Source organism: Dasypus novemcinctus, chromosome 10, assembly GCF_030445035.2.
Source record: "Dasypus novemcinctus isolate mDasNov1 chromosome 10, mDasNov1.1.hap2, whole genome shotgun sequence".
Taxonomy (NCBI): Eukaryota; Metazoa; Chordata; class Mammalia; order Cingulata; family Dasypodidae; genus Dasypus; species Dasypus novemcinctus.
The window spans coordinates 104,609,199-104,634,217 of NC_080682.1; the positions used below are offsets into that span (position 1 = coordinate 104,609,199).

At 37.8% G+C, this 25,019-nt stretch overlaps 1 protein-coding gene across 1 annotated transcript in view; it reads left to right on the forward strand.

The window, feature by feature from the left end:
- Positions 1–25,019, forward strand: part of PAAF1 (proteasomal ATPase associated factor 1) — a 103,792-nt gene that overhangs the window by 23,357 nt on the left and 55,416 nt on the right. The window contains exons 6-7 of the mRNA XM_004467346.5: positions 408–558; positions 23,982–24,176. Of these exons, the coding sequence (XP_004467403.2) occupies positions 408–558; positions 23,982–24,176 (346 nt within the window). The remainder of the gene's footprint in view (positions 1–407; positions 559–23,981; positions 24,177–25,019) is intronic.

Consider the following 25,019-nt stretch of genomic DNA (forward strand, 5'->3'; position numbering starts at 1 on the left):
TCAGTGGTTAGTTTCCTACACAGATTAGGAAGGGCATTTCATTGGATATATTATGACTGAGCCCTCCAATTTATTCAGAGGATTTGAGCAGAAATGGGTAAAAGAGCCCTTAAGTCTTTACAGCTCTTTATACTTAAAACTAGACCTAGGGATGACTATATGAGCCATGGAATTCATTCCACAACATGCATAACTCAAGCCCATTAAGGGGGAGCCATCGGCTCTCAGAATATTACCTGGCAGACAAATGTGCTAAAGTGATTCTTTGAACACCCTTAGGTTTAAAACTCAGCATGTGGGCATAGCATATAGGTATTTCATATGAGGAACCAAGGATGTGGGAGGTGAGAGAACATCAAGGGATGGACAAGAGAGAACTAGCATGGAATTTTCTTTTGTTTTTCCAGAGAGTATTGGAAGGACATGTTTTTGATGTGAGTTGTTGCAGGTTTTTCCCATCAGGCCTTGTGGTTCTGAGTGGGGGAATGGATGCCCAGCTGAAGATCTGGTCAGCTGAAGATGCTAACTGTGTGGTGACCTTCAAAGGTCACAAAGGAGGTATGTAGGGTGATTTTTCCACAAGGCTTGTCTAATGATCCCCTGAAATAAGTCACGAAAAAGACAGAAGCTAGTTATCCATGAAAACCCAAATAATTCATCTGACTGGCCATTTAGATGAGCTGCTATTTCCCCCAAGGAATAGAAATTCCTTTGTTAGTCTTATAATTGCTGCTACAACTAAGTGCATTACACATATAGTTGTTTTTCACAATTGGTAAGAAGAAGAAAAAATTCTTCCCCAAGAGATCATCAATTCATGTGCTTATGAAAATAAAAGAGAGACATACCTACATTTTCTCATTATTAGTCATTTGACTGAAGTGAAAATAAAAGCTGGGTGGCAAATGGCTGCATCACCAGACATCAGAGATAGAGCTTGGTACTGACTATTGATTCCCACAGATTTAAATCATAGTTCAGATTTTAAAATGGATAAAAACCAGTTAAAATCAAGTAATAGAACCAGAGTAAGAACATTTTGCCTTTGTAACTGAATGACTGGTTTGCTGGAAAAATAATACTTTAGAAATGTTTTATTCCTAATTGGAATATTAAAGAGGTGATAAATGTGCTATTCTTATTTTACCAGTTTGGGTATTTTAAAAATGTAATAACATCCTCTAATAATTCCTTACCTTGATCTATCCTTTGGAGCTCTGATACACTTTGTCTGTACTACTCTTTTGGAAATTAATTATATACTGCCCTATATAACTTGCGTGTGTTTTATTTTTCTTTGTTTACTGCATAAGACTTGTGGTATTAAGCCTTGTATTTTTGCCTTGTGACCCCTGACTACATTCTAAGTAACTTGAGGACAGAGATTGAGTTTTCTTTCCTTCTTTTATGGTACAAAAACCATACAGAGAACTCTAATATATCCCCATCCAAATACCCAGATTTACCATTTACCATTTTGCCATATTTACTGTATCATTCTATCATCTGTCTATCGATCTGATGTATTTTCTAAACATTTGAGAGTAGATTGTGTACACCATCCTCCTTTAATACTTAATACTTCCATGTACATTTTCTATGAACAAGGATATATACTTATATAACCACCTTATTCAGTTTGGGAAATTTAGAATTGATATAAAGCATACCTTCTGTATTGCAGTTTTTTGTGTGTCTGTGTTTTCTTTGTTTGTTTTTGGTCCCAATAATGTCCTTTTGGGCATTTTTCTGTGTTAATAGATCCAGTCTAGGGTCATGTATTGCTTATAATGATCATTGTGAGAGACTGAGTTTGTTTTTTTTTTTAAAGATTTATTTTATTTCTTTCCCTTCCCCCTTGTTGTTTGTTTTGCTTGTGCTTGCTGCCTGCTCTCTGTGTCTGTTCTTTGTGTCATCTCGTCGTCTTTTTAGGAGGTACCAGGAACTGAACCTGGGACTTCCCATGTGGTAGGTGGGCACCCAACTGCTTGAGCCACATACATGTCCCAGAGATTGAGTTTTAATATTCTTTGTGATGGTTTGTTGAGTTACATCTAGATGATCTAGTGAATATACATGTTTACATTAATAAATATATGGTTTACTTCTAAGGCATGGGTGCCTTCATATAGAATAGAAATGATATTTGGAGTCTTCCTCACATTCAGCCTAAAGAGCTGACAGGTCTAAGGAGTCAGAGAGGCCTGCCAAGTTGGGGAGCCAAATGAGTCTAGAAGAGCCCTGAGGGATTCACCTCTAATCTGGCCATTCTGAATATGGGAGGCACAAGGGCAGCTTTTCAGTGGAACAAAGTACAATTGTTCATATTGAACTTACTGTAATGACTATTGTTCTGTAATGACATATCTATGCATGTTCAGTGTATAAATACCTTTGGATCACTGCAGTTGTCGTGTGTGCCCTCCACATGAATCTTTAAAAAGTCTTCCAACATTCTTCAGTTCCTATATGAATACGTAGCTTAGAGTGATGAGTAGAATGTTTGTTAATCTGATTTAAACTTTTATTCACATAGTTGTTCCATTCTTTTGGCCTTGTAAGAAAGTTGTGGAGGGCTTCTGCTGAGTATAGCAACCCAGACTTTTTTTCTTGAGTGGAGGATTTTTATTTGATTGAATTGACATGATACTGTGTAGAAGTGACATGGAGTCAAAATAGTGTTCCCAGGGTCCAAACCCAGGCTGACATCTGTCATGTCTTGAATGCTTCTCCCTGGTTAGTGCTATAAAGTATCCCCAGGTTTGGGGTTGCCCATTCCTCTATAACACAGAGCTGAAATCAAGAATAATCCCTGATAGTTTACCATGCTATTGATGATTTTCTCCAGATAAATGACTTGACTTTGCTTTGTGTGGCTCCTTTTTCACATTCTCCCGAGTTTTGAGATTCAGAAGCATTTTATTATCTGAAGCCATGAACCACATCCAAAACCAAATAAAGAATTGTTACCTGTAGTTGTTATCTTTAGTGATATTACAAGTAGTGACTAAATAAGAGAAGCACAAGAGTGTGGGTGTTGAAAGCAAACATAGCCCCTTATTGCCTAGGGTAAGTCTTGGCAAAGAAAATAGAAAATGCCAAGAAGACTGGCTTGAACATAGCCTAATGCTTATTACAAAGAACCATTAGGAAACTAATAAATTAATTCTCTATATACATCTGTTGTGTTAGTTTAATTAATTCCCTGCCTTGCTTACTGCTCCTAGTATATGAAAACATGATATAGTATGGGAGGCAGTATAATAGAGTGGTTAAGTGTGGGCTTTGGAGACAGACAAATATTGATTTAAATCTTGACTCTACTCCTTACAAGCTGTGTGAAGTTGCTCAGCTTGTCTGAGCCTTAATTTCCACATGTTTAAAATAGGGTTAGTATTTTTTTTAAAAATGGGGTTAGTAGTATTGAATGAGATCATGCATAATAATCCCTGGCATATAGCAAATACACAATTAATATTGTTATTATTATTATTCATATAAAATATAAACTAAGCTTTTAATACCTGCCAGAAAATGTGAGTGTTGCCATGTTTTAGCATACCTGTCAAATGTGAAAAGCAGAAACAGTTCTATGAAATAGAAGTCATTTTCCAGTAGAAACAAATATGATCCTAGTTAATACATAATTGCTCTTCCCTAATATTTTTACATGTAACTAAAAGATTAATGCATTTTTTAAGAACCAGAGATAAGGTTTTTGTGTATATTCTGAATCTTTCAAATGGAAAGATGAAAGTTTTACGTTTGTAGTGTATGAGTTTATAAGTAGTTCTAAAATGCACTTTAATTGGTTTGAAATTATTAGATTGCCCAGGCTATTTAATTATGATAGTTGAATTTGGAGGTATATTGATAATTCTAATTACTATTTTCTTCTTTTTTTACTAACAGCTTTATTAAGGTATAATTCACATCTATAGTTCATCCATTTAAAGCTGTTGTAGCTTGAAACATGTTACAACACTTCATTCCTTTTTTAAAGAAAAAATTTTATTATGATAACATATATACAACAAAAAATTTCCCATTTTAATCATTTTAATATACAATTCAATGGTATTAATTATACTCACAATGTCGTGCTACCATCACCACAATCCATTACCAAAACTTTTCCATCACCCTAATCACAAACTCTCTACTCTTTAAGCACTAATACTCCTAATTCTTTGTAATAGGCATCAGATCTTTCATAAACTATGAAAACATTAAAACAAATTAAACCTATTTCAGTTAATTAGTTGACTGAGTTGTTGTTGTTCACCAGGGTGGTAGAGATGCTCACCTTTGTAGAATACTTTTAAGAAACTGTATTAGGTTTTCAGGACTTGGGCATTCTTTTCAAACTCTTAGGTGTTGTAGCAGTTTGATATGGTTATGAATTCCAAAAATAGATACTGGTTTATGTTTGTAATCTAGTCTGTACCTGGGCATGATTAAGCTATGATTAGGGCTTTTGATTGGGCAACATCATTAGGGTGATGGCATGCCATAAAAGGCATGGCAAAGAACAGAGTTGAGGGTTTCTGATGTTGGAGTTTGATGTTGGAAAACTCAAGTTTGATACTGAAGTCTAAAGCTAGAGCCCCAGGAAGTCAGCACACAGAGAAAAGAGAAGCAAGCCCTGGGAAGAGAGGACCTGAGCCAGGAGAAGAACACAGAGGAATAGAGACAGCTCTTTAGACATGGCAGAAACCCAAGGGAGAGAGACAGAGCCTTTCACCTAATAGTCTGTAGCTGACCTTGTGGAGAAAACAGATGAGCTGAGCCCAGAGGAACCCAGGAAGCCTGAACCCTGGCAGACATCAGCAACCATCTTGCTCCGACACATGAAAATAGACTTTTGTGAGGGAAGTAACTTATGCTTATGGCCTGGTATCTGTGAGCTCCTACGCCAAATAAATACCCTTTATGAAAACCAACCAATTTCTGGCATTTTGCATCAGCACCCCTTTGGCTAATACAGGTATCTTCTTAGAAATAGATTGTGCTAGATAGATGCTTCAAGTCTTTTTTTTTTCCTGAGGTCTGAGTCACAGCCATTCATTTCCCCATATGTATATGTATGTGTGTTGCTTCCTAGAAGCATTAGAACAGTTAAATATGATAGTGAATAAAACTAGATAATTTTAACAGAGCAAACTTGTAAAAAAAATATAAACCTAAAATATGAAATATGCTCTATTTCTTACTTATTCCATTCCTAGTTTAACCTTATTTATATTTCCCAGACTTTGGTTACTATGCTTTTTTGTCATTCATCTGAACCATTTCTTAAAGGTAATGCTTCCTTGTCTTGGTTTGTTTGTTGAGGACTTGTGGCTACCTAATTTGGTGTCTAAAGCTTTTGCAGCTTCTGTTAGTTCTTTAGCTATGGCTGCTTCTTTTACAAAGGCATTCCTGAAATTGCTTCTTTCATAGCTTTTTTCTAAAGTAATTTCTCTTAGGTTTCTGCTCCCACAGGCCTCTTGTTTCCTTTTATTCTCATCATAGAAGAGTGAAGAGCCTCATACTGGATGCAACTATATGCAAATGACATTTTATTAAAGAGAGGGTGAAAAATAGAAAAGGAAATCTTTCTAGATGGCAGCTCATTGCTGAGTGTTTCTTGAAATTTGTACAGACTTACTCTCTGGCCACAGATGCAGCATACTTACCTTCAGTACATACTTTTCAGAATTGTTTTTTGAAAAAGCTTGCATCACTTCCAGGTAACTCATTAACATTTTAAAATAGCAGTTGAATTTTCCAATAAAGACATAGACAAATCTTTGTTTGCTTAATAAGAGTTGAAGGCCGTTGCTAGTGTTCTTAGTCCTATTTCCTTAGGATTCTTAAAAGCTCAAAGATCTTTTTCTAGCTTGATTTGTGCTGTTATGGAAAGGATAGAATAGAAAGGTGGATATTCCACACTCAAAATACCTTACTGACCAATTGCAAAATATTTGTAAATAAGAAACATAAAATAGCAGCAAAGCACATTGTCTCCTTAGATATATTTCTGAGGGGAAGGCTTTTTTAAATTTGTCTGTAGTGGCCTTTATCCAGTGGCTATATAATTGCGAGGATTGCATGTAATTTTTTTTCCCAACAATTAAAGCCAGCTGTTTAAATTGGATTTTTGTTTTAAATTTAATATATTTGGAAACTACAACAGTGGTGCTGTTTATATCTTATTGAAGTTGTATCTAATCATATTCTTTCATTAGGCCCTAAATTGGCTATTTTTTCAAGCGTGGCATATTCATAAATCCATCTTCTTCTGAACAAAGGCTTTCAAAGTGAAATTTCCAGTAGAGTTGAGAGGCACATGATTAATTGCTTTGGGTCACCACCTGTATGTTATGTGAAGTTGCTGTAGTTTTTGTCAAGGTTTATATGTCTGACGGTTTATACATCTCTCATCTTAAGAAAAATGTGAGCAAGCCAAAGATCAGTGACCTTAGGTTCTCCTACTCAATCTGCAGGTATTTATTGAGCACCTCTAATATGCTCAATTAAATGTATTTTAATAAAACTAATACTAGCCATGCCTATATTACCACAGTTCTACTACCTTTCCACTATGTATAACTGCATTATCACACACATCACACATGCCAGGATATTATAACTCTTTTTATTGGTCTTTATTTATTTTTTTAATATTACGTTAAAAAAATATGAGGTCCCCATATACCCCCACCCGCTTCACCCCACTCCTCCCTCCATAGCAACAATCTCCTCCATCATCATGAGACATTCATTGCATTTGGTGATTACATCTCTGAGCACCGCTGTACCTCATGGTCAATGGTCCACATCATAGCCCACACTCACCCACATTCCACCCAGTGGGCCATGGGAGGACATGCAATGTCCGGTAACTGTCCCTGCAGCACCACCCAGGACAACTCCAAGTCCTGAAAACGCCCCCACATCTCATCTCTTCCTCCTATTCCCCATACCCAGCAGCCACCATGGCCACTTTGTCCACACCAATGCCACATTTTCTTCGATTACTAATCACAATAGTTCATGAATAGAATATCAGTAAGTCCACTCTAATCCATATCCTATTATAACTCATTATGTCAATGATTATCTCTAAATTTTTATACTGTGTTCCTGAGGCTAGGGACCATAGCAGATATTCGGATGACAAATAAAAAAGTTCTTAACAATATATATAATCCACAGATTTCCTGTTAAACACTATGGTTTGAACCATATACATCTACTGCTACTTTCTTCTGAAACCCCACTAAAATAAGAGTAAAGGAATTTAAAAGGCAATAAACCCACAAGGACAAAAAGAGCAGGAGAGTAAATGATATTTAAAAGTCATCAACATGGGAAATGGACTTGGCCCAGTGGTTAGGGCATCTGTCTACCACATGGGAGGTGCGCGGTTCAAACCCCGGGCCTCCTTGACCCGTGTGGAGCAGGCCCATGCGCAGTGCTGATGCGCGCAAGTAGTGCCCTGCCACGCAGGGGTGACCCTGCGTAGGGGAGCCCCACGCGCAAGGAGTGCGCCCTGTAAGGAGAGCCGCCCAGCGCGAAAGAAAGTACAGCCTGCCCAGGAATGGTGCCGCCCACGCTTCCTGTGCTGCTGAGGACAACAGAAGCAGACAAAGAAACAAGACGCAGCAAATAGACACATAGAACAGACCCCCGGGGGGGGGGGGGTGGAATTAAATAAATAAAATAAATAAATCTTAAAAAAAAAAAAAGAGAAAACTAACTTCTCTGAAAAAAAAAAGTCATCAACATTTTTTGAAAGTGGATGAGTGAGAACTGACTTAACAGACTGGAGAGAGATGATACCAAAGTGTCTTCAAGGTAGACGCCAATATGTGGCAAGCTGCTTAATGTTCGAGAACCCTGGTAAGACCCAGAAAGTACCAGGTATCTTGGAAAGCAAAACTGAATGAAAAAGGAATAGTTAAGCCTCCTAGGTTCTCCCCTATTCCAACACAGTTGGACAACTACCTATCCCTTGCTCTGACAGGAAACAGAAAGCCCTAGAGAAACTGAACTAGACATGTACCAGACTCACAGATATTAGGCACAGGGTGAGGAACCATACTAAAAGTAGGGATTAAGCGAAAGTCTATATACTGAATAGTGAGTTTCCCTGTCTAGCTTCAGAACATTAGGACTAATCAAGCTTATAATCCTCAGGCAAACAACTATTGGTCCCAGACAGAAGATCTAGAATATTAATACTTAAGGATCTCTCAATATAAAAGTTGTTTCCCTGCCCTTTTTCCTTACAATGAACTCTTAACAGTATATAAACCTTGCCCATGTATGGAGAATTAAATTTTAGTGCCTCACTCTTAAATATGAACAGATAGTCAAGGGCATTTTTTTTCATACATGCTAATCAAGTGTTTGATATTTCATTATTATTCTTAAATAGTAGATTCTTATAATCGTAAAAGGGGGAAGGGAAGGAGCAAACCAGTAGTATAAACACCTGGGTGATGGGACATCTTTATGAATTGATTTATACTTACATTTTATGTAAATGGGATCATATAATATGTAGTACTCTTTGTTTGGTCTCCTTTACTTAGTATAATGTGGCTTTTTTTGGTCTGATATTAACATTTTATACTATGAACTTATATTTGTTCAGCTTCAAAGAAAAATGGTCTTATGTGCAGTTCTACCCATATTCATATTTCACATAATATATTTATATCTCACATAATATATTTAGTTTGTAATAGGGCAGTCATACGTTTGCCCTTTTCTGTCTGACTCACTTCATTTAACATAAAGTCCTCCAGATTCATCCATGTTGTCTTATGTTTCATGACTTTATTTCTTCTTATTGCTGCATAATATTCCACCATCTATATATACCACAATTTGTTTATCCATTCAGCAGTTGATGGACACTTGGGTTGTTTCCAGCTTTTGGCTATCGTGAATAATGCTGCTATTAACATCGGTGTGCAGATATCTATTCGTGTTAAACTGCTCTCAGTTACCTAGCTATGGTTTTGCAGGGTCACGTGGCAAGTCTATGTTTAACTTCCTTAGGATCTGCCAAACAGTCCTCACAGTGGCTGAACCAGTCTACATTCCCACCAACAGTGAATAAGCATCCCTTTCTCTCCACATCCTTTCCAACATTTACAGTTTTCCAACTTTTTATAGTGGCTAGTCTATAGGTGTGAAATGATATCTCTTTGTAGTTTGATTTGTATTTCCCTGATTGCTAGTGATGTTGAACATTTTTTCCTGTTTTTCTTCACATTTGTATTTCTTCTTTGGACTGTTGTCTTTTCAAGTCTTTTGCCTGTTTTTAAATTGGATACTTTATCTTTTTATTGCTGAGTTGTATGATCTCCTTAGATATCATGGATATTAAACCCTTATCAGATAAGTGATTGCCAAATATTTTCTCCCATTTAGTTGGCTGCCTTTTCACTCTTTTGACAAAGTCCTTTGCGGTGCAAAAAATATTGAGTTTTGAGGAGATCCCATTTATCTAGTTTTTCTTTTGTTGCTTGTGCTTTGGGCATAAGGGTTAGAAAACTACTGTCTACTACAAGATCTTGAAGATGTTTTCCTACATTTTTTTCTAGGAGTTTTGTGGTGGTTGTTCTTATATTTAAGTCCTTGATCCATTTTGAGTTAATTAAAAAAATTTTTTATTATTGAAGTATATCATTCTTTTACATGAACAGGCATAAACAATAAGTATATAGTAAAGGTTGTAAACTTACAAAATAAACATGCATAACATCATACAAGGGTCCCATACATCATCCCTCTACCAATACCATGCATTGTTGTGAAAAATTTGTTACAAACTATGAAAAAGCATTGTCAAAATATTACTGCTATCTATAGTCCCTATCTTATATTTGGTGTTTTTTCCCCCAACCCATCCTATTTTTTAAAAATACATTTTTATTACAGAGGTTGTAAATTTACAAAACAATCTTCCACATGTTTAGAATTCCCATTCAACACCCCTTTACCAACACACCACACCGTGGTGGAATATTTGTTACAGATTATAAGATAGTATCATCAGACTGTTACCACCAACCATGGTCCATAGTGTACATTTGGCACTTTTCCATATCCCCCTCCTCCATTATCAACACAGTACATCTTTGGAAAAGATGCATGAATATTAAAGTATTGCTGTTAACCACACTCCATAGGTCATACCAATTGTTTTTTTCCCATGCTTCCCCACATTCCCAGCACCCTGCAATAGTGACATACATCCCCTCTAGCTCACAGAAGGACACTTGCATCTGTACCATCAACCAAAACTCACATCCACCTCTGAGTTCAGTTCCTAGATTATTCTCTTGCTTTCTTTCAGTGGACATTTACTTCCCCAGACTACCCTTTTCAGCCACAATCCTATTTGTAAACCAGCTGCTACTCATCAACTCTATTTCCACACTTTTATAGTCATGTTAATTAAAACTTCTACCTACATTAAGCATCGGTAGCTCTTCTCAACCCTCCCCTTATACTCTAGCTTTTAACTTCATGCGTTTATTCTTCATATTTAGTTCATATTAATGAGACCACGCAATATTTGTCCTTTTGTGTCTGGCATACTTTGCTTAGCATAATATCTTCAGGATTCATCCATGTTATCATACATGTCCCGATTTCATTTCTTTTTACTGCAGCATAGTATTCCATCATATGTATATATCACATTTTGTTTATTCATTCATTGATTGATGGACGTCTGGGTTGTTTCCATCTTTCGGCAACTGTGAATAACGCTGCTATGAACATTGGTGTGCAGATGTCTTTTCATGTCATAGTTTTTAGTTCTTCTGGATTTATTCCTAATAGAGGAATTGCTGGATCATATGGCAGTTCTATATTTAGCTTCCTGAGGAACCACCAAACTGTCTTCCACAGAGGCTGCACCGTTTTATAATCCCGGCAAAAGTGAAGGCGAGTTCTTATTTCTCCACATCTTCTCTAGCACTTCTTGTTCTCTGTTTTTTTCACAATGGCCATTCTATGTTGTGTTAGATTATATCTCATTGTTGTTTTTTATTTTAATTTCCCTAATAGGTAGTGATATGGAATGTTTTTTTGTGTGCTTTTTGGCCATTTGTATTTCCTCTTTGGAGAAATGTCTTTTTCAATCTTTTGCCCAATTTTTAATTGGATTGCTTGCTCTTTTGTTGTTGAGTTGTATGATCTCTTTATATAGAATGGAAATCAAACCCTTTTCAGATATGTGGTTTCCAAATATTTTCTCCCATTGTGTGGGCTGCCTTTTCACCTTCTTGACGAAACCCTTTGAATCACAGAAGTGTTTAAGTTGAGGCGTTCCCATTTATCCATGTTTTCTCATTGCTCATGCCTTCAGTGTAAGGTTTAAGAATCTACCACCTACCACCAGGTCTTGAAGATGTTTCCCTGCGTTTTCTTCTAGGACCTTTATGGTTCTTGCTTTTATTTAGGTCTTTGATCCTGTGTTAATTTTGTGTTAATTTTTGTATAAGGCGTGAGATAGGGGTCTTCTTTCTTTCTTTTGGCTATGGATATCAAGTTCTCCCAGTGTCATTTGTTGAATGGCTTGTCAAAAATCACTTGGCTGTAGATGTGAGGGTCTGTTTCTGAACCATCAATTTGGTTGCATTGGTCTATGTGTCTGTCTTTATGCCAATACCATGCTATTTTTACCACTGTAGCTAGGTAATATGATTTAAAGTCCAGAAATGAGAGTCCTTCAACTTCACTTTTTCTTTTTACAATGCTTCTGGCTATTCAGGACCTTTTATCCTTCCAGATAAATTTGATATTTGTGTTTTCCATTTGTTTAAAAAATGCTGGTAGAATTTTTATTGGGATTGCATTGAATCTGTGTATCGATTTGGGTAGAATTGACATCTTAGTGATATTTAGTCTTCCAATCCATGAGCATGGAGTATTCTTCCTATTATGTCTTTTTTTATTTCTTTTAGCAATGCATTGTAGTTTTTTAAATACAAGTGCTTTACATCCTTGGTTAAATTTATTCCTGAATATTTGATTCTTTTAGTTGCTATTGTAAATGGCATTTTTTCCCTGAATTCCTCCTCAGATTGCAATTACAATTGTATAGAAACACCACTGATTTTTGCATATTGATCTTATATCCTGACACTCTACTGAAGTCGTTTATTATCTGTAGCAACTTTTTTTGTAGATGTTTTGGGACTTGTTAGCTATAGGATCATATCATCTTCAAATAGTGAAAGTTTTACTTCTTCCTTCTGATTTAGATGCCTTTTATTTCTTTTTCTTGCCTGATTGCTCTAACTAGAACCTCTAGCACTATATTGAACAACAGTGGTGATAGTGGGCATCCTTGTCTTGTCCCTGATCTTAATGGGAAAGCTTTCAGTCTTTCGCCATTGAGTACAATGTTAGCTATGAGTTTTTCATATATGGCCTTTATCATGTTGAGAAAGTTTCCTTTAATTCCTATCTTTTGTAGTATTTTTATCAAGAAAGGATGCTATATTTTGTCAAATGCACTTTCTGCGTCAATTGATGAGATTTTTCTTCATTGATTTATTAATGTGGTATATTATGCTGATTGATTTTCTTGTGTTGAACCCACCCTTGCATAGCTGGTATAAAACCCACTTGATCATAATTAATAATACTTTTAATATGTTGTCGGATTTGATTGATAAGTATTTTATTGAGGATTTTTGCATCTGTATTCATTAGGGAAATGGGTCTGTAATTTTCTTTTTGTAGTATCTTTATCTGGCTTTGGTATTAGGATGTTATTGGCTTCATATAATGAGTTTGGTAGTATTTCTTCTGTTCACTCTTTTGGAAGAGTTTGAGTATGATTGGTATTAAATCTTTGAATGCTTGGTAGAACCCCCTTGTGAAGCCATCTGGTCCTGGGCTTTTCATTTTGGGGAGCTGTTTGATGACTATTTCTATCTCTTTACTTGTAATTGGTTTGTTGAGGTCTTCTATTTCTTCTAGGGTCAGTTTGTATGTTCCTAGGTATTTTTCCATTTTGTCTACATTGTTTCCTTTTTTGGCATAAAGTGTTCATAGTATCTTTTTATGATCTCTCTTACTTCTGTGGGGTCAGTAATGTTCCCATTTTCATTTTTTAATTCATTTATTTGCAACTTCCCTTTTTTTTTTCTTAGTAAGTCTAGCTAAGGGTTTGTTGATTTTGTTAATCTTCTCAAAGAACGAACTTTTTTTAAAAAATTAAAAAAAAATGTTTTTAAATTTATTTCTCTCCCCTTACCCCACATTGTCTGCTCTCTCTGTCCATTTGCTGTGTGTTCTTCTTCATCCACTTGCATTGTCAGGCAGCACTGAGAAACTGCAGCTCTTTTTTGTTGTGCCATCTTGCTGCATTAGCTCTCTGTGTGCACGACACCACTCCTGAGCAGGCTGCACTTTTTTCACACAAGGTGGCTCTCCTTCTGGGCACATTCCTTACACATGGAGCACCCCTATGCGTGGGTGCCCCTGTGTGGCACAGCACTCCTTGCGCACAGCAGAACTGCATGTGGACCAGCTTACCACATGGGCAGGAGGCCCTGGTATCAAACCCTGGGCCTTCCATATGGTAGGCGGATGCTCTATTAGTTGAACCACATCCACTTCCCAACTTTTGGTTTTGTTAATTCTCTCTGTTGTTTTTTTGTTCTCAATTGCACTTATTTCTGCTCTGATCTTTGTTGTTTCATTCCTTCTACTTGCTTTGGGGTTATTTGCTGTTCTTTTTCTAATTCCAGTAGCTGTGTAATTAGGTCATGGATTTTAGCTCTTTATTCTTTTTGAATGTAAGCATTGAGGGCTATAATTTTCCTCTCAGTATTGCCTTTGCTGCATCTCATAGGTTCTGATACATTGTGTTCTTCTTTTCATTCGTCTCAAAATATTTTTTGATTTATCTTGGAATTTCTTCTTTGACCCACTGATTATTTAAGAGTGTATTTTAAAATCTCAAATATTTGTGATTTTCCCCTTTTCTGCCTCTTGTTGATTTCCAGCTTTATTCCATTATGATCAGAGAATGTGCTGTGTATAATTTTGATCTTGTTGAATTTGTTGAGATCTGCTTTGTGAACCAACATACGGTCTATCCTGGAGAAAGATCCACAGGCACTTGAAAAGAATGTATATCCTGCTGCTTTGGGGTGCAGTGTTCTGTATATGTCTATTAGGTTTAGTCCATTTACCTTATTATTCAGTCTTTCTGTTTCTTTATTGATCCTCTGCCCACATGTTCTATCCAATGGCTGAGACTGGTGTATTGAAGTCTTCAACTATTATTGTAGCGATGTCTATTTTTCTCTTCAGTTTTGCCAGTGTTTGCCTCATATATCTTGGAGCATCCTGTTTGGTGCATATACATTTATTCCTAATGAATCAGCCCTTTTATTAATATGTAATGTCCTTCCTGTCTGTAATAATAATTTTGCTTTTAAAGTCTGTTTCCTCTGATGTAACTGTAGCTACCTCAGGGTTTTTTTGGTTACTGCATGCATGGAATATCTTTTTTCAAACCTTTCACTTTCAGTCTATTGGTATCCTTGGGTCCAAGGTGAGTCTCTTGCAGACAGCATATAGATGGCTTATATTTTATCCATTCCACCAGCCTTTGTCTTTTGGTTGGGGAGTTTAATCCCTTAACATTCAATATTATTACTGTAAAGCTTGTTCTTATTCCATCCATTTTGACCTTTGGGTTTTATCTGTCATTTTATTTTCACCACATTTTTGACACTTTAGTTACTGTTATTGGTACAGTCATACTTTCTGGACTCTCTTCCAAGCCTCTCTCTCCTGTCTTTTCTTTTCAGGCTGTCACCTCCCTTTATTATTTCCTGGTCTTTTTGTTATGAACTCTCTCAGTTTCTGTTGATCTGTGAATATTCTAAGCTCACCCTCATTTTTGAAAGATAATCTTGCTGGATATAAAATCCTTGGTTGGCAGTTTTTCTTTTGCAGTATCTTAGATATATCATACCAATGTCTTCTTGCCTCCATGGTTTCTGATTAGAAATTGGCACTTAATCTTATTGGGTATCCCTTATATGTTATGCATTGCTTTTCTCTTGCTGTCCTCAGAATTTTCTCTTTGTTCTTGGCATTTGACAATGTGATTAGTATGTGTCTCAGAGTTGTTCTATTCGGATGGGAGTATGATGTGCTTCTTGGACATGCATATCTATGTCCTTCAGTAGGGTTGAGGAATTTTCTACTGTCATTTCTTCAAAAATTCCTTCTGTTGCTTTACTCTTCTCTTCTTCTGGGACATCTATGCCATGTATGTTTGCATGTCTCTTACTATCATTTAGTTCCCAGAGACCCTGCTCAATTTTTTCCATTTTTTTCTTCATCTGTTTTTTTGGTATGGTTTCTTTTTGAAGCCATGTCTTCAAGCTCACTGATCCTTTATTCTACCTGCTCAAATCTTCTGTTATATGCCTCCAATGTATTTTTATTTCATTGATTTCACCTTTCATTCCCTTAAGAGCTGCTGTTTTTCTGTGTATGCTCTCAAATTCTTCTTTGTGCTCACCCACTGTCTTTTTAATAACCTTAATCTCTTTAGCCATCTCATTGAATTTATTAAGGAGATTTGTTTGAACATCTGTGATTTGTTGCCTCAGCTCCTTTATGTCATCTGGAGGCTTATCTTGTTTCTTTTTTTTTTAATATTTATTTTTTATTTATTTCTCTCCCTTTTACCCCCCCCACCCCGAATTGTCTGCTCTCTGTGTCCATCCGCTGTGTGTTCTTCTGTGACTGCTTCTATCCTTATCAGCAGCACTGGGAATCTGTGTTTCTTTTTGTTACATCACCTTGTTGTGTCACCTCTCTGTGTGTGTGGCACCATACTTGGGCAGGCTGCACTTTCTTTCGCGCTGGGTGGCTCTCCTTATGGGGAGCACTCCTTGTGCATGGGGCTCCCCTGTGCAGGGGGCAACCCTGCATGGCATGACACTCCTGGCACGCATCAGCACTGCACATGGGCCAGCTCCACACGGGTCAAGGAGGCCCGGGGTTTGAACTGCAGACCTCCCATGTGGTAGGCGGACGCCCTATCCATTGGGCCAAATCTGCTTCCCTATCTTGTTTCTGGGCCATATCTTTCTGTTTCTTGGTATGGATTATAATTTTTTGTTGGTGTCTTTGCATCTGGCTTACTACATGTATTTATTTTGGGTGCACTTTCTTCCTTTAGTTTAAGGCTTTCTTGTCTTTTCTCCCTTGCTTGTATAGTAGGAGCTGAGGATGTAGTTGGTACTGTAAGCTGTGGAGATTGAAGCTGCTCATGTTGCCCCAGGAAATGATGAAGCTTCTCCCACCTTTCTCCTCTGCCAGGAGTAGGGACAGAGCTGTAGCTCTGTGTAATAATCCAAGTTGTGCAGGAAAAGACTGTCTGTAGTTGCCTGGAGAGACTGATGAAGCTTCAAACCCAAACCTCCCCTACCTGGGGCAGGGATGGAGCTGCAGTTGTCGGCAATAGTCTCTGCCTTGTGGGTCCACAGTCTCTGCCGTGTGGGTCCACAATGACCACAGTTGCCCAGGTAGACAGATGTAGCACCAGCCCCCCCTCCCTGCCGGGGGTGGGGATGGACCCTCTGGAGTGCCCAACAATCTAATCTGTATGGGCCAAATACACCTGCAGTTGCCCTGAGAGGCTGAGGGAGTACTGTCCCTACTGACCTTTAGGGGGTGGGACCAAAACCACTGACACCCAACAGTTTAGTCTCTGTAGGCCAAGAGTATCTGCCATTGCCTAGAGAGGCTGAGGAAACACCAGTCCCCTCCTAACTTATTGGCTGGTGGGGGTGGATCCATGGGCACCCAACAGTTCAGTTCCTTTAGGCTGAGAGTACCTTCCATTGCCTGGAGAGGCTGAGGAAACACCAGACCCCTCCTATCCTATTAGGGCATGGGGTTGGATCCACAGGCATCCAACAGTTCAGTCCCTATAGGCTGAAAGTGCTTGCTATTACCCGGACAGGCTGTGGAAACACCAGACCCCTCCTATCCTTTTGAGGTGGGAGTGGATCCATAAGCATCCAACAGTCCAGTCTGTGCAGGCTGAAAGTGCCTGCCGTTGCTTAGAGAGGCTGAGGAAACACCAGCCCCCTCCTTTCCTATTGGGGCATGGGGGTGGATCCACAAGTACCCACAAGTCCAAGCTATGTGGGCCAGAAGCACCTGCAGTTACCCTGAGAGGCTGGGCAAACACCATTCCTCTCTTGTCTATTGGAGGTTGGAGTGGAGGCCCAGGTGCCCAATGGTTGAGTTTATGCAGGGCAAAAGTGCCTGCAGTTGCACTGAGAGGCTGAGGCAACACTAGCTCCCTCCTATCCTATGGGGCAGCAGAGATGGAGATAGACACAAAGGCTCTCACAGAAACCAGTTTGTGTGGACTAAAACTGCCTGTAGTTGCCTGGAAAGGCTGAGGAAACCCAGTTCCTCTCCTGTTGGGGTGCAGAAATGCAGCCCCAGTTATCTGACTATTTGGTCTGTGCTGGTCGAAAGCACCTGCCGTTGCCTGGAGAGCCTGGTGCAGGTCCTGCCAGCTTCCTGCCTCCCAGAGGTTGGGCTGGAGCCTAGACTAGGACTGCAATCCGATCTTGGAAAGAAGCTAGTCCCTGACTTCATTGTGATTTTCAGTGAACCTGGCTTCCCCTCATGCCAGAAGCAGAGTTAAAATGGTGGCTTTTGGCCTCTTTCCAACTAGGACAGGTTCAAACCCTAGCTGTTACTAGGATTATGCTGTAGCCAGTTGAGTCCACCAATCAGTAGCTGAAGTTGGTGGACAACTGTCTCTTCTCCCACGTTTATGGGAAATGGAGCTTCTAACTCCAGCCATGGAATATCTCCTAAGGCAGCTTGTGCTACTAGAGTAGGATGGGTACCAGCCTCTGCAGTGTAGCTTGCTGTTTCCGAGAGAGGTGGTGTAGGTTCCCCCAGCTTCCTCCCTGCCGGAAGTGGGGCTGGGGTTTAGGCTAGAGCTGCAATCCTATCTGGGTGGAAAAAGTCTGTCCCTACCAGCACTGTGATTTTCAATCAGCCCTGCTTCTCCTAATGCCAAGGGCTGAGTTAAAATGGTGGCTACCAGCCTCTTTCTGATTTGGACAGGTTTAAATGTTAGCTGTTCTTAGGATTATACTTTAGCCTGCCGATTTAGGAGCTGAAGTCCGTGCCACACTGTGTCTTCCTCCCCTGTTTTTGGGAAAACGAGTTTCCAACTCCAGCAACAGAATAGCTCCTGAGCTGACTTGCATTGTGGGCACTGGCCTCTGTGGCATGGAGGGTTCTGCTCATGAATCTTCTCTGCAGATGGGCAGTGTCTTCCTTCAGTACTTTCAGGGATGTTGCAGGATATTCATCTGGTCTCCTGGGGCCCCCAAACCAAGTGCCTTAGCTAGCTAGCTCTGGCTGGTCACTAATTGCCCTGTAGGATGAGCTGACTCTTGAAGCTCCTTATTCTGCCACCATCTTGGCTTTGAGTTAATTTTTGTATAAGGGATGAGAATAGGGGTCCTCTTTCTTTCTTTTGGATATAGCTATCCAGTTCTCCTAGCACCAATTGTTGCATAGACTGTTCTGGCCCAGCTAGCTGAGGGTCAGTTTCTGAGTTCTCGATTCAGTTCCATTGGTCAATCTATCTGTCCTTATGCCAGGACCATGCTATTTTTTTTTACCACTGTAACTAAGTAATATGCTTTAAAGTCAGGAAGTGAGAGCCCTCCAACTTCATTCTTTTTTTAAGACATTTTTGTCTATTTTGGGCCCCTTACCTATCCTAATAAATTTGATTATAGGCTTTTTGATTACTGCAAAAAAAAAAAAAAAAAAAAAGCTGTTGAGATATTTATTGGGATTGCATTGAGTCTGTAAATCAGTTTGGGCAGAATTGACATCTTAATGATATTTAGTCTTCCAAACCATGAACATGCAATTTCCTTCCCTTTATTTAAGTCTTCTTTGGTTTCTTTTAGCAATGTTTTGTAGTTTTCTGAATATAGTTCCTTGGTTAAGTTTATTCCTAAATATTTTATTGTTTTAGTCACTATTATAAATGGAATTTTTTTTTCTGATTTCCTTTTCAGATTGCATGTTAGTAGTGCAGAGAAATGTTATTTGGTTAAGTTTATTCCTAAATATTTTATTGTTTTAGTCACTATTATAAATGGAATTTTTTTTTCTGATTTCCTTTTCAGATTGCATGTTAGTAGTGCAGAGAAATGTTATTGATTTTTATGTATTAACCTTTTATCCCGCCACTTTGCTGAATTCATCTATTCTAGAAGCTTTGTTGTGGATTGTAATTCGTCTGTAATTTCTTTTTTCATAGTATCTTTATTTGGGTTTGATATTAGGGTGATGTTGGCTTCATAGAATGAGTTTGGTAGCATTCTAACTATTTTTGGAAGAGCTTGAGCAAGATCCGTATTAGTTCATCCTTGAATGATTGGTAGAATTCAGCTGTGATGCCATCTGTTCCCTGACTTTTCATTTTTGGGAGGTTTTTGATGACTGTTTCAATCTCTTCACTTGTGATTGGTTTGTTGAGGTCTTCTGTTTCTCCCAAAGTCAGTGTAGGTGGTTCATGTGTTTCTAGGAATTTTTCCATCTTACTGCATTGTCTAGTTTTTTGGCATACAGTTTTTCATAGTGTCCTTTTAGGCTCTCTTATTTGTGAGGGGTCAGTAGTAATGTCCCCCTACTCATTTCTGATTTTATTTATTTGTGTCTTCTCTCTTTTTTGTCAGTCTAGCTAAGGGTTTGTTGATTTTGTTGACCTTCTCAGAGAATCAACTTTTGGTTTTGTTGATTTTGGGTTTTTTTTGTTCTTGATTTCATATATTTCTGCTCTGAACTTTACTATTTCTTTCCTTTGGCATGGTTTGGGATTAGTTTGCTATTCTTTTTCAAGTTCTTCCAGGTGTGCAGTTAGATCATCAATTTTAGCTCTTCTTTTTTAATATAAGTTTTGAGGACTATAAATTTCCCTCTGAGCATTGCCTTTGTGGTGTCCCATAGGTTTTGATATGTTGTGTTCATATTTTCATTCATCTCAATATATTTGCTGAATTCCCTTGCAGTTTCTTCAAGAGTGTGTTGTTTAATCGTCATGTATTTATGAATTTTCTCTTTTTCTGTACATTATTGATTTCTAGCCTCATTATTTTATGATCAGAAAAAGTGTTTTATATCATTTCAATCTTTTTAAATTTATTAAGACTTGTTTTGTGACCCAACATGTGGTCTATCTTGGAGAAGGATCCATGAGCACTTGAAAAGAATTTATATCCTGCTGTTGTTTTGGGGCACAGTGCTCTATAGATGTCTGTCAGGTCTAGTTCCTTTATCTTATTATTCAAGCTCTTTGTTTCTGTATTTATCCTCTGTCCAGATACTCTATCCAATACTGACAGTGGTGTATTGAAGTCTCCAACTATTATTGTAGAGACACCTATTTTTCTCCCTTCTGCTTTATTTACCAGTGTGTGTTTCATATATCTTGCAGCACTGAGGTTTTGTGCATAAATATTTAGAAGAGTTGTTTCTTCTTGTTGAATTGCCCCCAGTCAAGGGCATTTAAGGAAAACTTCCAACATGAAAAAGAGGCTACTAAAACAAACAGGAAAATAGGACCTCAAATGGGATAGAGTAGTGTAGGTAGTAAGAAAAAAATTCCAAGAAACTATAATTATTATCTTCAGAAAGAAAAAAATAAAAGATATTGCATGCATGAAACCAGCTCAGTATGTTATTTTAAAAAGAGAAGAAGAAAGGGCTCTTGGAAATTAAATATATACATAAATAGTATATTTGTATATTATTACATATATAAATACATATTTATCAGATATATGTCAGACAGAAAACTCAGTCGAAAAGATGAAAGATAAAGTTGGATCTTCCAGAAAATAGAAAGCAAAGGTGGAAATAGGAAAGAGAAGATGAAACAGGAGGATCGAGTTAGAAGGTCCAACATCTCAGTAGTTCCAGAGAAAGAGAAAATTATCAAAGAAATAATGTGGGGCATTTCTTAAAACTGAAGGACATGTATTCCTAGACTAGAAGAATCCCCTGAGTACCCAACACAATGAATAAAAAATTTAAAAAATCACTGTGAAATTTCAAATATCAAAGACAAAACATTCTTCAAGTTTCCAGTGTGGTACAGGAACTTGTCTATAAGGGATTGAGCGTCACGAGGGCATGGGCCTCTGCCAGCTGTGCTCCTCCTGCAGTGTTCTGCATCTCAGGTAACAACACCACCGGCCTTCCAGTTGCTTAGGCCTGAAGCCATTGAGTTCTCCTTAACACCTTTTTCTCATCTAAACCTGTATATCTTAGTAGCTTCTTCAAGATACATCCAGAATCAAACCTCTTCTTGTCACCTCCATTTGTACTGCCCTGGTCTAAAGCCACCATCATCTCTTGGCTGCAATGTAGTAATGGACTGATTGGTGTCACTGTTTTCACCTTTGTGCTGCCTAGTTCTCAACACAACAGCCAGAGAACTCCTTTTAAGTTCTAAATCAATTCATGTCACTCATCTGCTCAGAATCCTTCTCTCTCTCACTCCATATATTACTCTCCACTTTGCTGACTCTACTCTAGCCACAGTGGCACTACGATTTCTCAGACAAGCCTAGAATGCTCTTTGCTCAGATATCTACATTCCTTATTCTTTCACTTCTTAAGGTCTCTGCTCTAATGCCTCCTCTGAGAGGCCTTTTCTGATCTCCTTATATAAAATGGCACTACTGCATCCTTGGCATATTCTGTCTTACTTATCCTTCCTTTCCTCTGTTTAAAATACTTGGTATTTGTTTGTTTGTTTGTTTGTTTGTTTGTTTATACCCGAATCTTCAAATATAATGTAAATCCTGTGTGGGCAGGGACTTGGTCTTTTTTTTTAAATTTCTGAATCCCCAGTGTCTACTACAGTGCTTGGCATATAGAAAATGACAAATAGATATTTGTTGAATGAATGAGTAAACAAGTGATGAGTGACTTAGACTTCTCAACTCTAGAAGGTAGAAAAGAGCGACACCATGCCTTCAAAATGCTGAGGGAAAATTATTTTCACCCTGGAACTTAATACTCATCCAAACTAGCAATCAAACATGAAAATAGAATGAAAATATTTTCAGATGTATAAAATCTCAAAAAATTTCTTTCATTGTGTCTCAGGAAGCCACTGGGTGTTATGTTCCACCAAAATGAAGGTATAAAAATGAATATATTTCAGGAAATAGGGGGTTCTCAGGGTGATGATACAGGGAAATTTCAGTTCAACAACTAGTAACAAGTTTACTGACCAACAGTACAGACTGGGGTAACTGAAGATTACAAAAGCAATGACCTCTCCCCTGCAGAAAATGTAAATAAATGGAAATGATAGATTACTTTATGTATTTGACCATACTGAGAGGATATTAAAGTTCTGTTGTAGAAGAGGATTTAGCAGTAGCCATATTAGGAAGTAAGAGTGGGAAGACAAATCGTTAACTCCAAAAAAGTAGTAGTAATACAATAAATGAAACGTGATTGTAGAATAGTGTATGGATCAGTTAAGCAGAATTTGTAATGTCATAATGTGTTAAGAATATTAACATATTTAACCATAAGAGCACTAAGTCCTTTTTTCACTGCTGTAAGCCAGTAGATAGTCTGAAATAGAAAAATCTAAAAATGGCAGTTATGTTATTTATAAATAAAGATATAAGTAGCATAAAATTCATTTAAAAGAGTTGAAAATGTTTTCCTATGGGAGTTGAACCCCATATTTATTTATTTATTTGTTTATTTACTTTTAAGCAGCTTTATTGAGATATATTCACATAACTTACAATCCATCCAAGGTGTACAATAGTGACTTTTAGGACAATCACAGAGTTGTGCATTCATCACCACAATCAGTTTTAGGATATTTTCATTATACCAAAAAGAAAAACCCCATACCCCTTAGCAGTCACCTATCATTCCCTCTTTCCTGCTGTCAGCCCTACATAACCACTAACCCAATTCTGTCTCCAAAAATTTATTTATGCTTACATTTTATACAAATAGAATCATATCATATGTAGTACTTTGTGTCTGGTTTCTTAGCATAATGTGTTTTTTAAAAATTATTGTAACATTTTTTTAAATTCGAGAAGTTGTTGTTTTACATAAAACTCATGTATAAAATACAACGTTCTCATATACCACCCCCCCGTTGTTGACAGTTTGCATTGGTGTGATAACTATTTCAATTGACGAAAGAATGTTAAAATATCGCTGTTAACTATAGCTCGTAGTTTGAATTCGGTGTATTTTTCCTGTATACCACCCTATTATTAACAGTTTATAATAGTAACGTGCATTGGTTATAGTTCATGAAAGAACACTCTTACATTTGTACTTGTTTGTTATGCTCAGTCCATGATTTTTTAGTGGTAAAGGGGAGGACCTGTGAAGGATGGAGCTATTCTATCTTGGCCAGAACCAGAAATCACATCCTTTTTTAAAATGAGGTAAAAGCCCTTTTATTCACTTCTCAATGGAAGCAGGAGGATCTTTTAAGACAGGGATTTTCAAACTGAGTTCTATAAGATGTTTTTTAAAAAGTTGAGAAAAAGATGCTTAAAAATTCATTTAAAAGAGTTTTAAAGTAAAAAATATTAATAATAGCTTGAAAATTACTAGCTCTAAAATATTACACTAAAAATTAAATCCCAAGATTGTTTTTCCATGTCTGTCTCTTACAACTAGTCTTTGAACCATTGGGAAGCGGGGACTTTATTCTATTTATTTCTGTTTTTCTATCACTTGATCATGCCCAGCTTGTAGGGCACACTCAGTACTGTTTGTTGGAGGAAGGGAATCATTTATGCACATCCATTTTTTTTGCCCTTGGTACATCCTTCATTACCTACTCTCTCTTAGGACATTTTTTTCCCTCTTGCCAGGTATCCTGGATACAGCCATTGTTGACCGGGGGAGGAATGTGGTGTCTGGTTCTCGAGATGGGACAGCAAGACTTTGGGATTGTGGGCGCTCAGCCTGCCTGGGAGTCCTTGCAGACTGTGGTTCTTCCATCAACGGAGTGGCTGTGGGTGCTGCTGACAACTCCATAAATCTTGGCTCCCCTGAGCAAATGCCTAGTAAGTTGATAATGATCTGTGGACTTGTTTGTTTTGTTTTTTTTCCTTAGGCCCTATCAGTGTTTGACTTAGTTTCTCCTTTTCTTCCTTATCCTTTCCTTCTTGGTAGATGGCAATTTTTTTTCTCTCTCTCTCTCTCTTTTTTTTTCCTGAGGTACTGGGGGCCTTGGGATTGAACCTGCAACCTCATATGTAGGAAGCATGTGTTCAACCACTGAGCCACATCTGCTTCCCTGAGTTGGTTTTCTCGTTTGTTTTGCTTGTTTGTTTTTGGTTTTTCAGGAGGCACCGGGATCCAAACCCGGGACCTCCCATGTGGAAATGGGCATTCAACTGCTTGAGCCACATCCACTCGCAGTAATTCTTTCTTCACCATAATAGTAATATTAATTGAGTACTTACCATGTTTTTGTTACTTTGGAATCTACAAAGGAAGCTTGTGTCATAATCCCTGAATTTGAGTAAGTACAGTCTAATTTAGCAAATGAGACTAATGTTTATAAAACAGAGAAAAATAACATTTTGACTGAAACAAATTAGTGATTCTTAATGCAAATATAGTAGGTTTTCAGAGGAAGGCAGGTACTTAGATTACCATAGATGAGAAAGGCATCACAAAAGAAGTTGGCTTGGACCTGGAATGATGAATTGGAGTTGAACAGACAAGAATGAGAAGGGTATTTCAAGGTTGGAAGCTAGGGCCTTAGGAAGGGGAAGAGGCATGTTTTAGTTTCCTAAGACAAATGCCCTAAAATGGGTTGGCTTAACAATAGGAATTTATTGGCTCACAGTTTCAGTATCTAGGAGGCTTGCTTCCTCCTGGGTTTAGTTTCTGCCAGCTTG